This window comes from Ascaphus truei, chromosome 1 (genome assembly GCF_040206685.1).
Source record: "Ascaphus truei isolate aAscTru1 chromosome 1, aAscTru1.hap1, whole genome shotgun sequence".
Taxonomy (NCBI): Eukaryota; Metazoa; Chordata; class Amphibia; order Anura; family Ascaphidae; genus Ascaphus; species Ascaphus truei.
In genome coordinates, this window is record NC_134483.1 from 307509293 (window position 1) to 307522767 (window position 13475).

Genomic DNA, 13475 nt, shown 5'->3' on the forward strand with positions numbered 1-13475 from the left:
CAGACATCTTAAAGAGGTTTCAGTTACATGTCTCTCTCTAGGTGATCTTGGAGTCAGCTTGACCCTATTCATGTCTGCAGGGAGAAAATTAAATACTTCCCACGTGTTGCTCTTGATTAGTTGCATTTATCCTCCTGTCAAACTGTATGATTTCCAAAATATCTACTTTTGTCTCTGATAAAAAGATATATATTTTTTGCTAAGGTAAGTAGTAGAACTGTTGTAATTTCCAGAATTTTGTATGTCTCTTTCTTTTCCCATTCCTTAACAAGTCCAAATAATTGAAACTTTGATATGTGAAAGTACAGTATTTTTGTTCTTTGTCCACAATACACTGTTTCAATCTAGGTAGCCGGTTAGTTTTATGTAATATTACTGTTTTCTCAATGGGAGTCTTTCGTCTGCTTTTCTCATTTTCTATAGTTCCTCTCTTTGTCCCTAGCGGTCCTATTCTCTCTCTTACCTGCTCCCCACTGTCCTTTTCTTCCTTAAGACCCCCTTCAATTGTATGTACCCCCTGCTATGATCAGTGTCTTTTTGTCCTGCTGCTATGACAAGAACACTTATGATATACAGCGGTGAGAAAAAAGTAGAAAGCAGTAGTCCCTGCTTAAGCATTGAAAGTGGTGTATAATAAGTCTGTGCACAAAGCAAGGCATTATGGATCACAGGTTTGAGGTCCTTGGTTGTGATTGACACAGTCTGCCCTCTCGCTTCCACTTATACCAATAGGGGTATTTTGAGGTTATTAAGATGTTTGCAGCCTTGCTGTTCACCATGAGCTGATATTACTAAATTGCTGTACATTTGTAAGCCACGGTATGAACTTTTGGAACAGTTCGTTATCAGCCAAACTAGCATAGTTATTAAGAAGAATCCTTAAATATGTTATTCTAAAACTAATTTGCATGGCTATTCTGTGACATGTTATTGGCATGTCTGGCTATTAGAGCATTCTGCAAACTCCAAATGAAAATGTGAAATTGTATCACTGATCCCAACAAGGATTATACTGTAAGTTCAGATATTGTTTTTTTTTAAACGGCAATCACATGAACAGCAGAATTACAGACCACTTTTATTCACAAAATGTAAGTAGGGTCAGAAGAAACCTGGCTATATACTGTATTTAGGTCTGTGCATAAGGTTACTGTGACGCATTAATAGCGATTTATATATTCGTTAGCTGTGTTCTCACAGCAACTAATACAGCATCAAATAGCTCACTCCACTCCCTGTACCCACTCCCTGTTTATTTTAAACTTTGTATATTAGTCTTTGCATAACTGTTAATTAAACTGTGTTTTAACTATTTTTCACTAAATGGTGTATGGGTTTTACCCAGGGATTGAATTTTTCCTAGCCATTTATTAGTATAGGGGAGTGCAAATAGGAATTCTTTTGGGTTATCCTTTAACCCTCTCCCGCCTTGCTATATGTACCTGGTTCCCGTATGCACCCCTTATCCACACGTATATATATTTTCTGTACATTTGGAGAGCGGCAACATTTCTTGTTTCATCATATATACTGTATTTACCTGTTTTGCAAATGAATTTTTGGAAAAAAGGCAGGTTCGTTGGATATTTCCATTTGTGTCTGCATCAAGCATAAGAAATCTGCTCCAGCACCTCTGTACTTCTGGGATGGACACTGTAAGCAAAATTATATGCAGACAAATTATATTATTGTAATAAAATGTGCCTTGTAATAACCCTACGTACATCGGTTTCAGAAGCTTTAAACACTGTATAGGCATTGAATTATACATTCCACGCATAGGAACTAAAAATGTGTGAATGTCTTCAAATGTCCTTTTGAGAATATCTCTTAAATGTAATGTTAACGCAATTTTTTTTTTACATTTCCCCAGACTACTGCAAATTTTCATCAGAATGTTATGAAAATGGCAGTATATAAAAGGCCATGTAATGTTGCACATTGACCTTTAATGCTCGGCATGGCTGCCAGGTTTTTTTTCTTCAAATGTTATTACGTACTTGTTGTTCCTCCTGAGATTCTCTCGGTTTGCGAACTTTAGGAAAGATTTTGCACATACATCTCTAATAAAAACATACATTTTGGCTAACTCCAAATGAATTTGAGAGTCTTCCAACATAGGAAATTTAGACCATCAGGAAACCTTTGGGTACCGGTGGTATTCATGGTGAATACAAAATACTAGGTCAGTTGGTTCTCAACCCCAGTACTCAAGAACCCCCATCAGTTTAGGTTATAAGGATATTCCTGCTTGAGCACAGGTGGTTCAATCAGTGGCTCAGTTATTTTGACTAAACCACCTGTGGTCAAGCAGGGATAGCTTTAAAACCTGACCTGTTGGGGGTTCTTGAGGACTGGAGTTGAAAACCACAGAAATTACTGTAGTTTGCTTTCACTTGAACACAATATGGGTTCTCTGATTTCAAGGGCAGTGTATTTCCCACAAAACAAGCCTATGGGACCTACAGTATGCACTAAACTTCGATAAATGAATTGCATTATCGAATGTGTTTGCATGTTCCTACCGAACTCTGTGACATTTGTGTGAAAATGGTATTCATTTAGAAAAATTGCATTTTTTTAAAGCGTTTGGTAATTTGTAGCAGCTCAAAGAGAAAAATGAACTTAACGTTCTTTTTTCACACCTACGGTCTTGAAAAGCTTCACAGAGAGAGCTGCATCTCCCTGCACAGCTCTTACAGGCGATCACACAGTTTACATTTGAATAACATAGCGTTGAAACAGGGGGACTCTGGAACTGGTGCAAGAGAAGGTAAGCGCAAACCCAATAATATATCACAAATAAATCACAAAAAATGATATCACCAAGAGGAGATGCTGCTGGTATGAGGAATTTCACAATCACTCAATAGACAACAGGAGGAGTACACAGAGCGCAAGAACTCCTCTCGTAGTCCTACGAGAAGAGTTCTTGCGCTCTGTGTACTCCTCCTGGTCTCTGGAACTAATCTGCATTAATTTCAGGTCCATGGACCCCCTGCTTTCTGAAGTACATGGGGTGACAGTATCTCCGGCAAGTTTAAATGTCCTGGTCACGTGACGCGAGAGATGCACATTTGCAGGAGATAACGGCAACCCTTACATAGGCCTGTACCTCGTGAAGCAGGGGGCTCCCAGACTGAAACTAATGCAGTTCAGCTCCAGAGACTCCTGCTTCAATTGTATGTTATTAAAATTAAAACACACCTTCATTACCTTAGTGGCTAACGGCTAAGGTAATGAAGGGGTTAACAACTCCCATGAGGTCTAACCACCCACACCGGGGCAAATACAAGCTTCGCCCACCCCACTCTACCACCAACACCACATAGGAATGGGCAAAAATGCTATTAGCCAAATATGGCAAATAGAGGTTTTGCCTATTCAAATACATAGTTATATAGTTACACAGTAGATGAGGTTGAAAAAAAGACATGCGTCCATCAAGTTTGTAGAGGGAGTGGGTAGTAGGGTGTCCATTCATAGCCACATTGGCAACCTGTGCCCCCGTTGAGGACAGAGGTAACCACAGTGACAATCAATGGTTACAATCGCAATTATTTTTTATATTATTGTGTTTTATTGCACTCTATTGTAAATTTGAATGAGCAAAAGCGCTATGTCCCATATTTGGGGTTAACTCCTCCTGCAACCTAACCAGGAGGCCTAAGCATCCCCGCTGGGGTAACCACAAGCCGCACCCACACTTTCTACCACCAACAAACCAGTTCCTGCTATTTAACTCCTTCATTACCTTAGCAGTTAGTCACTAAGGTAATGAAGCTGTGCTATAATTCTATAGGACTGGATTTTGGGGTCTCGGAGGCTGAAATGAAAAAGTTTAGTAAAAATAAAAGAAACTCCGTTATATGCAAATCCTAATTATTATAAAAAATGCGAGGGCTTATCCCTCAATTTGCATATCAGAGCTTTGTGAATAGCAATTACTTGCAAAAAATGCAAGTTTGGGCATTTTTTCAGCTACCGCATGGCTTATAATAGTAAGAATGCTAACACTTGCTAAAAAGCAATTTTCAAGCTATATTGCCATGTTAATGAAGGCTTTGTGTGCTACTGTAAATATGCAATACAGGCATACCCCACATTAACGTACGCAATGGGACCAGAGCATGTATGTAAAGTGAAAATGTACTTAAAGTGAAGCACTACCCTTTCCCCACTTATCGATGCATGTACTGTACTGCAATCGTCATATACGTGCATAACTGATGTAAATAACGCATTTGTAACAGGCTCTATAGTCTCCCCGCTTGCACACAGCTTCGGTACAGGTATGGAGCTGTTATTGCTGTTCAGGACGTGCTGACAGGCGCATGCGTGAGCTGTCGTTTGCCTATTGGGCGATATGTACTTACTCGCGAGTGTACTTAAAGTGAGTGTCCTTAAACCGGGGTATGCCTGTATAGCTGAAAAAGTACATTAAGTCACTTATCGAAGTTTAGTGAATAGGGTCCTAAGACTTTTTTTTTACAGCAACTTCAATTGAATTATTTCCATGTTATACAGATCATTGTTGCTATTTACAAGTTGTATATTAACAGTACACACATTCTGTGCGTAATCATTACCAGAATTCGCAAATGTGGCGAACTTGAGATATCACAATTGATGAAAGTCACAAAGGTCTCTAATTTTTCCAAAATTCACCAGCGTGAATTACCTCATTTCTTTATTTAATTTATTTATAAAATGTTTTACCAGGAAGTAATACATTGAGAGTTACAGTACAGTACCTCTCATTTTCAAGTATGTCCTGGGCACAGAGTTATGACAAATACATGGTTACAAATACATAGTTACAATGAGTGAAAAGGGTTATACATTACATTATATAGAATATATTGCATTCTCAATTTAAGATAATATATATTATAGGCATATATAACAGTTACAGGCCAGATTAAAATGTGACAGCTTTAGTTTTGAAAGAATTTAGACTGGTGGCGGCAGTGAAAGTCTCCGGTAGACTGTTCCAGTAAAGGATTTTGTTTCTTTCTGCGAACCCCTGTTCCATAAAATTTCACCCTGTCCAAGAGTCCAGAAAGGCCCGAGTTGTGGCCTTGAAGGTGTCACCAGTTAGGGTTATAGGTATCAAGAGGTATCAAGAGCCTGGTTGGCATCTTGGGAGAAGACGTACCTAATGTTCCCAATGTGATCCTCCTGGCTCTCGCTGGGTACTAAGCATTTCCTGACTTCTGGAGGCAAGCAGTTACCTGGTGTCCAGTGTTACCGCAATAAAGACAGAGTCCAGCATTACGTCTGCGCTGTTTCTCACTGGGCAATAGCGTGTTGCCTCCGAGCTGCATGGGTTCTTCCAGGTCCGAAAGTGGAGAGTAATGAGCCTCTGTGTAGTGGCTGCAGAGAGACTAAATACCTTGCTTGCGTCGATTTTTCCTGTAATCTTAAGTCCACTCAGATGCATAGGCCAATTAGGTCCTCCAGTTCCGTGGGGCGTTCCTGCGCAGCAAGTTCGTCCTTAAGGTTCTTGGAGAGACCTTGCCAGAATGTTGCCGCCAATGCCTCATTGTTCCAGCCTATTTCAGTGGCTATGGTCTGAAATTCGACTGCGTACCAGGACACAGGAAGACTGCCTTGGAAATATGGAAGAGAGATGAGGCAGCGGTTACCTTGCGTCCGGGCGCTGAATACTCTGCGGTACTCCTTGGTGAAGCAGCCTATGTCGCAGGTTAGGTCCGGCCTTTGTTCCCAGATGGGTGAAGCCCAAGCTAAGGTGTCATCGACTAGCAGGGATATGATATAGGCCACCTTAGATCGCTGGGATAGAAAACGTGAGGGCATCAATTCAAACTAAATAGAACATCAGTTAAGAAACCCGTGACAACCAAGAGGATTGCCACCATAGGGGTTGGGTGTAAAGAGTCGGGGTTCTGAGGCTTAGTTCATGGGAATGGCTGTGGGAGCAGAGACCATTGAGGGGACAGGGTCCACAAGGGCACTTTTAGCCTGGTCAGTCAAAGTTTGTACTGTAAGTAGCAGTTGCTCCATTCGCCGACTGTTCTGTTTAAGCTGTTTCTTTATTTGGTTAAACATGTCAGAGTGCATGTGCAGAACACGAGCCACCTCAGCGGGGTCCATGTTTGTGGGGCTGAGCATACTGTAACGAGTGCTCACCACAAACAAGACGGGACAACAGGGCTGAGGTGGGGATGTTAGAGAACACAGACCAACAACCGTGCAACCGCGTCCAGATTGCAGAGTCATAGTCATAGCTGTGTCAGGGTAGGAGAGGTCAGAATAGTCGTGATACTAGGATAGGAGTAGTCAAGGTCCAGGAGTAGAGAGGTCAGAATTGTCGTTGTTCATAGCCGAGGTCCAGGGGTCAGAGAAGGTAGAGGTCTGGGTACAAGCTGAAGTCAGAGGTTAAAAAAGGCAAGGCAGAATGCAAAGCAACAGCAGGGCAGCAAGCTACTAGTGGCAAGCACTTGGAACATAAACAAGGTTTATGCTCAGCCAGTTTGGCTGAGCTTTACAGGAACAGACAGCCAATAGGAGAGAGGCACAAGACTGCAGGGTAATGAATCAGACATAGGGGGTGTGACATAGTCCAAAGATGTTAGGCAGCTTTCTGCCCCATTTTAGAGCAGAAAGTGCAGGAATAGTTAATGATCCGTTCCACAGCTTCCCATTAACTCAGGCAGCTGGATGGAAAATCCAGACCACAGATTACAATGGCTCTAGTTCTCCCTCACCTGCTCTTCTAATCACATGCACAGGTATTTAGAGCAGGGAGGTTTTGCATTTCACTCTCTCTCCTTGGAGCCTGGAGGCTGGGGGTATCGCTGCTCCCCTGCATCCAGTATCGGGGTTGACGGCCCCTCCACGTATCACAGTACCAGAGGATTTGCCTGGACTCCACGAACAGATAAGACCAAACAAATGTTTACTGCTGTTGCTAAAGACTGTGCTGTATCTAAGTGACCCTAAATGAGAGGGCATTGTTTTAAGCTGGGGGACCAGGTTAGTTGGCCAGCAGCTGTTAGAGAGACTGATTCTGATGTGTAGTTAGATCCCTGAAAGGGATAGGATTTTGTTTATATCATTTGGTTTCTTTTTACTTGAAATAACAGTGTGGGAAATACTGTAACACTGAAATGAGTGAACTGCTGAATGAAAGTATCTGAGTACCTCTAACCTACACATGTTAAAGCTGCAGTACCTTACTTGGATGAAAATAAAGCAGGCAGAAGCCTGAGTTAAGCAGCTTAATACTTTGCATGATCCTGTTTTTGTATTAAATAACCCTAGAAGACTGTGTCGGGAAGAACCCAGGCAGGCGTCAGCACTACAAAAGGGGGGCGTTTGTCACAGGGGCTATGCACTAAGCTCAATGGGTTTGCGTTCTGATGTTCCAAAAAAGCACGTCCGTTAAAAAGTGAGGCCGGGGACGCGATTCACTAAGGCCTTGAGTCCATTTTTTAACGTACGTGCTCAAAATAGCCACAGCCTACGGGTTGCTTTTTCCCCCCCTGCTAGCGTTCTTAAAGTTCCCGTACGCTAGCTGATAGAAAAAAAGCCGCTTGTAACATTTGCATGGAGATATGCCATCTCCATGCAAGGCTGTTACAGGCGATCGTACAATAAATAAATACATTTTAATAATAGTGTACATGAGCAGGGGGTCTCCGGAGCTGAACCGCCTTGGTTTCAGGTCCGAGGACCCCCTACTTCAGGAGTTACAGACCCCGTTATGGGGTGCCGGTATCCCCTGCAGTTTAAAGCTCCCGCGTCACGTGACCGGGTTATTTACATTCTGCAGGGGATACCGGCACCCCATAACGGGGCCTGTATCTCCTGAAGTAGGGGGTCCACGAACCTGAAACCAATGTGGTTCAGCTCCGGAGACCCCCTGCACATCTACTGCACCGACACACTTTATTCGAGCAAATACCCAGTATGTACCTGGCAGATACCTGGAATGCGCCGCTCCTCACCTCTGACAAGCCCCGTTGCATTTGCCTTCCCAGCCTGGGTTCATGCCTGGCTGACGGGCGGCTGATCTTTTAAATGATAATGATTAGGATTTAATAGGCTGCAATGCTTCGCGTGTCTACCAGATGGCATAAATTCATGTATTGTAATGCAGTATATATATATATATACTGTGCAGTATTGCAGCCAGCGGGAATAAAATGCTTCAATCCCTGCCTGGAAAATAACCCAATGCACTCGGGCAGAAAACAGTCACAAACCTCAATACACCCGGGTATACCCGAATTCGTGGGACTAGCCGAGCTCGGATAAAGTGTGTCGCCAGTGTACACTACTGTCAAAACACACATAACAATAAACAATAATTCCTTATCGTTGCAGCTATATGCTATGGTAATGAAGCTGCTTTAATGTACATTTTAATAATAGTGTGCGGGAGCAGGGGTCTCCTGAGCTGAACCGCATTGATTTCTGCCACAGAGACCCCCTGCTTCCCGAGTTACAGGCCCCGGTATGGGGCATCGGAGGCCAATGTCGCCGCCATCTTTATAGCATCCAAGACGCAACGTGGGCCCTATAAAGATGGTGGCGACACTGACACCGATGTCCCAAACCGGGGCCTGTAACTCGGGAAGCAGGGGGTCCCTGAGGCAGATATCAATGCAGTTCAGCTCAGGGGACCCCTTGCTCCCGCACACTATTAATAAAAATACATTAAAGCAGCTTCATTACCTTAGTGGCTATCCGCTAAGGCAATGAAGGGTTAAGGCACAATAGCATGTTTATTGGGGACAATTGCCCCCAATAAATATAGCAATATACAACACACATACCCCCGCCCCCTAACACATACAGTACAGTAATGGGCAAAAAAACTATTATCCACATATGGATAATAATGCATTTGCCCATTTTAAATACATATAAATTACAATAAATACAGTAAATACATATTACACTTTCCTTTTCCAGGCACCCACGTCTTCATCCTGCCCATGTCCCTCCGGTGCTGCAAAACATACTGTACACGAGAATAAAAATAGCTCCTAACCCCTTAATCACCTTAGCGGTCATTAACCGCTAGAGTCATTAAGGGGTTAACCCACCCTCACCCACTAACCCAGGCGGGAGGCCTACAGTAAATACCCTCCCCCACTACCCATCCCGTGAGGCCTAACCACCCGCACCCACTAACCCACTACCCCAGATGGGAGGCCTACCCACATACCCTTGGGGCCAATACCCCCTTCCCCCACCCCCAGTACCCACAAGAAAAACAATACGCAGCCCCACAATAAACATCAGTATATTTATTCTATACATAACCCACCCCCTGTGCCCCCCCATAAATACATGATTTATTATTTTACATACAGGGTTAATACCCCAGGCCCACGGGAGTCCCCGGTGGGCCTGACGAGTCACCTCACAGACCTACAATAGCCCAGCACCATGTTTCAAACAGGGTCTGGAGGCCTGCGGGTGGTCCCCACCAGGAGCCATGGTCCACCACGGGTAGGCCCGCGGTTGTCTGGGGGGCCCCGGATCAGACCCACAGGTGTCTGAGGGGCCTCGGGTGGTTCCCACGAGGGTCTGGGGACCCACGGGTGGTCCCTACGGGTCCGCGGTGCCCCCAGATGTGGGGCCACCGGTTCTTCCCCTCTGGTGTCCCCCGTGGACTCGGCAGCCTGCTACCCGTGGAAAGCCCGAGGAGACCTCAGGTGGTCTCCAGAGGTCTCCCGCAGACCAAAAGGAACCAACCCTGTATGTAAAAAAAAATAAACCTGACCTATACTTTAAATACATCAATTGCCCCCCACCCCCCAACACATACAGTACAATAATGTGCAAAATAACTATTATCCAGATATGGATAATAGATTATTTGGCCATTATGAAACACATAAAACATGCATAAATCAAAACATGAATTCTTAATCTTAAAATCACCACATTGCATGTTACAATTAATCCAGCAGCACTTGTAAAAATAAAACAACAAACCAGCAGCTACACAAATGTATATGAAATGTCACACAATTGCATTGAGTGTGTACATGATGCAATTAATCTGTATAAATAAAATACACTATGAACAATGTCCCCTAACCACCAATGCCATCATGAAAATCAAATAGAAACTAAGCAACATAAATACATTTACCATCAATCAATTAATCAATTTCCTAAACCAATTACAATACAAATTAATTATACAATTCCATATTCAATTCCTAAAGCCAAACCATTGCCAAAAGAATTCTAATTGAAAGTAACCACCATCATTCTAATCTAACTACCAGAAATAAGCCATTAAAAATAACCTGTAACTAAATACAAATTGCATTATTCACACCAATGTATAAATAAAGCTGCTAAATACATTAGACATACATGAAAAGAACATAAACATTAACAAAACAATCAATTATTATCCCTGTATGCCTATCCATATAGATAGATATACATAACATACAGGTGCAATAATAGAGCATAAAAAACAATGCATTTACATCCAAAAATCACATAGAATACACCCATTCAGTGTCCATGAATGTATGTATATCCATAGGTACATAGATACATTCAGGGCATTAAATGGGACTGAAAAAATAAAAGACATGAAAAAAGTAAAAATAATAAACTTTTCTTTTGTTTACTTACCATTAGATACCACTCACCGAAATCCAGGCGACCCGGAAGCACTGGAACCAATCCACAGGTAACCATAAAATAATAAACCCTTACAATCCACAACGGTGTCTCCTTTCTTCTATTTTTAATCCTTTCCGTCAGTCTTGGGGTCTTCTTTCTTCTTTGGGGTCTTCTCCGTCTTCTTCCATCTTCTTCTGCCATGCCCTTCTTTTCTTCTTAGGAGGTGAGGTGTTCCCTCCTCGGTGTCTGGCTTCAAAATGAGGCGACATAGGCTTTTATAAGCCTATGACGTCACATTTTGGTCAAATGTTTCCCACGGTCCTGATTGGGCCGTGAAAAACATGTGATTTGTAAAAAATTTTTTTTAAAATGATGAAGTAATTTAAAGGCAATGACGCCAGCCAATCAGAATGGCTGAGTTTCAATTGCCTTTAAGATGACGTCATCAAAACAAAGATGGCCGGCGACACATGGTACAGTAGCCAATCAGAGCGTGGGAACTCCATCCCAACTCTTATTGGCTCAAGTAGACCATGTGACAGAGGCTTTGCTTCAGCCAATCAGAGTTGTGAGCCGGGGACCCCCGCGGGGTCAGCCAGGGACACCCGCGTGACCCCCGCCCTCCCTCGGAGAACCCCGCCAGCCTGTTGTATGGGTTTTGCGCATGCAAAAATGTAAAGCAAGACATTTTTCTAAGTCCAGCTTTTTTTGCGTCTACCTTGAGCTGACGTGCTCTGTTGAACGCAACTTTCGTGTACACTAAGGTTGCGTTGCTTAGTGCATCCCGCTTAAGGGCAGAATTTAACGCAAACAGGGTAACGAACGAGCAAAGAAAAATTTCATGAAAAAGTCAGTTTTAGAGAGCAAAGTGCCTGTTTGCGCGGCTTAGTGCATCGTGTTCAGCGCAACATCACGTTCTAAGAGCACTTTGCGCTCTAAAAACGACTTAACGGAGCTTAGTGCATGACCCCCATAGACTGTGTACTGATAAGCAGGGACAGAGTGTATCCCAGCTGAGGAGTAATGAAGGGAGTTAGCATTAACCCCTCAAGTGTTTCTGGTCATGCAACGCTGCTGTGTACTGGAGACAAGTGCGTCCTCCGGTGCACCACGGGAGGCGGCGCAGGGGCGCAGCCTAGGTCCGGTACCGGCAGGTTGTACTGTTAAACATACAAGAGAACTAATGCAGGCATATGATTTTCTAAAATAATTATGTATTTTGAAACCTTTTCTGCATTTCTAAATTATGATAGTTTACACAAAGAAAAATGAGAAAATTGTGAGAATATTTTTGACATGCCAACCTTAAAATTTTGATGATGAAGTAAATAAAATAATTTGCTGACTTCATTGTGTTTTTGTAATTTCTCAAATAAATCACCTGGACTTTTGCAAAGCAAACCCACACATAGTTGTACCCTTCATAGTTCTCATCGACTGCTAGACATGGAGATAGCCATCCAATATGAAATGATTGCATGTAAGTTACATCACCTGACAACTCTTGTTAGTGTTACACATTTAATTAATGATGTAAGGCCACAGAGCTAGAAAGAGTGCATTCGTGTCACTTACTTTCTCAGTTTAACTATGGGCCTTATTCTGCAAGGTGTGATAAGTGCAGATGAAGTACTATCACATGCAAAGCCCTATGGACTTTAATGGGGCTTTTCCTGTAATAGCACGTCATCTGCTCTTATCACACTGTATAGAATAAGGGCCTATGTTGAGGGTATGTTCTGCTGAAGTCAACTGTAACAGAAAATACTGCATAGCTTAAAACGTGTGCATTTGGGACAAAGCAATAAAGAAAGCACTTTTCCAAAGGGGAAAGATCTGTCAGATTTTCTTGGGCCAACACATTTTGGGTCTGATCCCATAGCAGCTGCTGCTATTGTTACATTTGATGTTTTTTTTAGCAGATATTTAATGACTCCCAGGCGTTCATGCAGATGCAAGATCCAAGAAACAGAGCAGACATTTTCACTACAAGAATATCTGCAACAGTGTGCAATTATAGAGTGTCCTGGACAATGGCCCAACAGTTACAATGATGTCATACTGTATGTTAGCTTAAGAAAATAAGTATGATTTTTAAGCAAGGGAGCTAACTTTTCCCGAAGATAGTCCAGGTAAATTGCTTCAACATTGTTCCTTTTTATTCATGTTAAAATCTGTATACAGTATTTAGCATGTTAATAACTCTGTACATAGCTGCTATAAAACATCATATAGAAATATTAATCTAGTTCTCATATGAAATCGGAAGTCTCGTGCAGTAATGAGACAGGCTGAGATTTCCTCATAATGGAACGGAAATAAAAGAATAGTGACAAAGTAATTTTCTCTCTTGCTCGTAACGGGGCATAATGTTTATTGTGTCTCTGCAGCACAAAATGACTTTGAGGGTGTTATATCTGGCCTCAAATTCATGCTGACAGCATTAAATTACTGCAACAATTTTAATCTATTCATTTTATCTCTAAATAAAGCAAAACATGTTTTTTTCTGAGCCAGAAGCATAACTGCTTTCCCTATAGAGAGTCCTGTGCTGTCTGCAGTGAGACAAAATAGCTTAGGCGTGAAAAGCCAATATCTTTGAATAATGAATTTTGCAGAGCCTTATTTATTGAGAGAACAATAACAAATGTTATCCTCGAAGTTACAATAAGATGGCTAATGAAAAACAAGATATTTATTTGAAATTGAAAGTAGTAAAAATGAACTAATAAATGTTTTAATATTATTATGAAAACGTGATGCCATATTTATGTCTTTGACCTGTATAAAAAGTAACAAAACTTTGGCATTTCGTTTGTGACTCTAACTTTAACTCCATTCCCAATTGT

At 42.1% G+C, this 13475-nt stretch overlaps 1 protein-coding gene across 1 annotated transcript in view; it reads right to left on the bottom strand.

Moving 5' to 3' along the window:
- LOC142470750 (uncharacterized) overlaps window positions 1-13475 on the bottom strand; it is a 347019-nt gene that overhangs the window by 248090 nt on the left and 85454 nt on the right. Inside the window, exon 3 of the mRNA XM_075577441.1 lies at window positions 1541-1653. Within this exon, the coding sequence (XP_075433556.1) occupies window positions 1541-1653 (113 nt within the window). The remainder of the gene's footprint in view (window positions 1-1540; window positions 1654-13475) is intronic.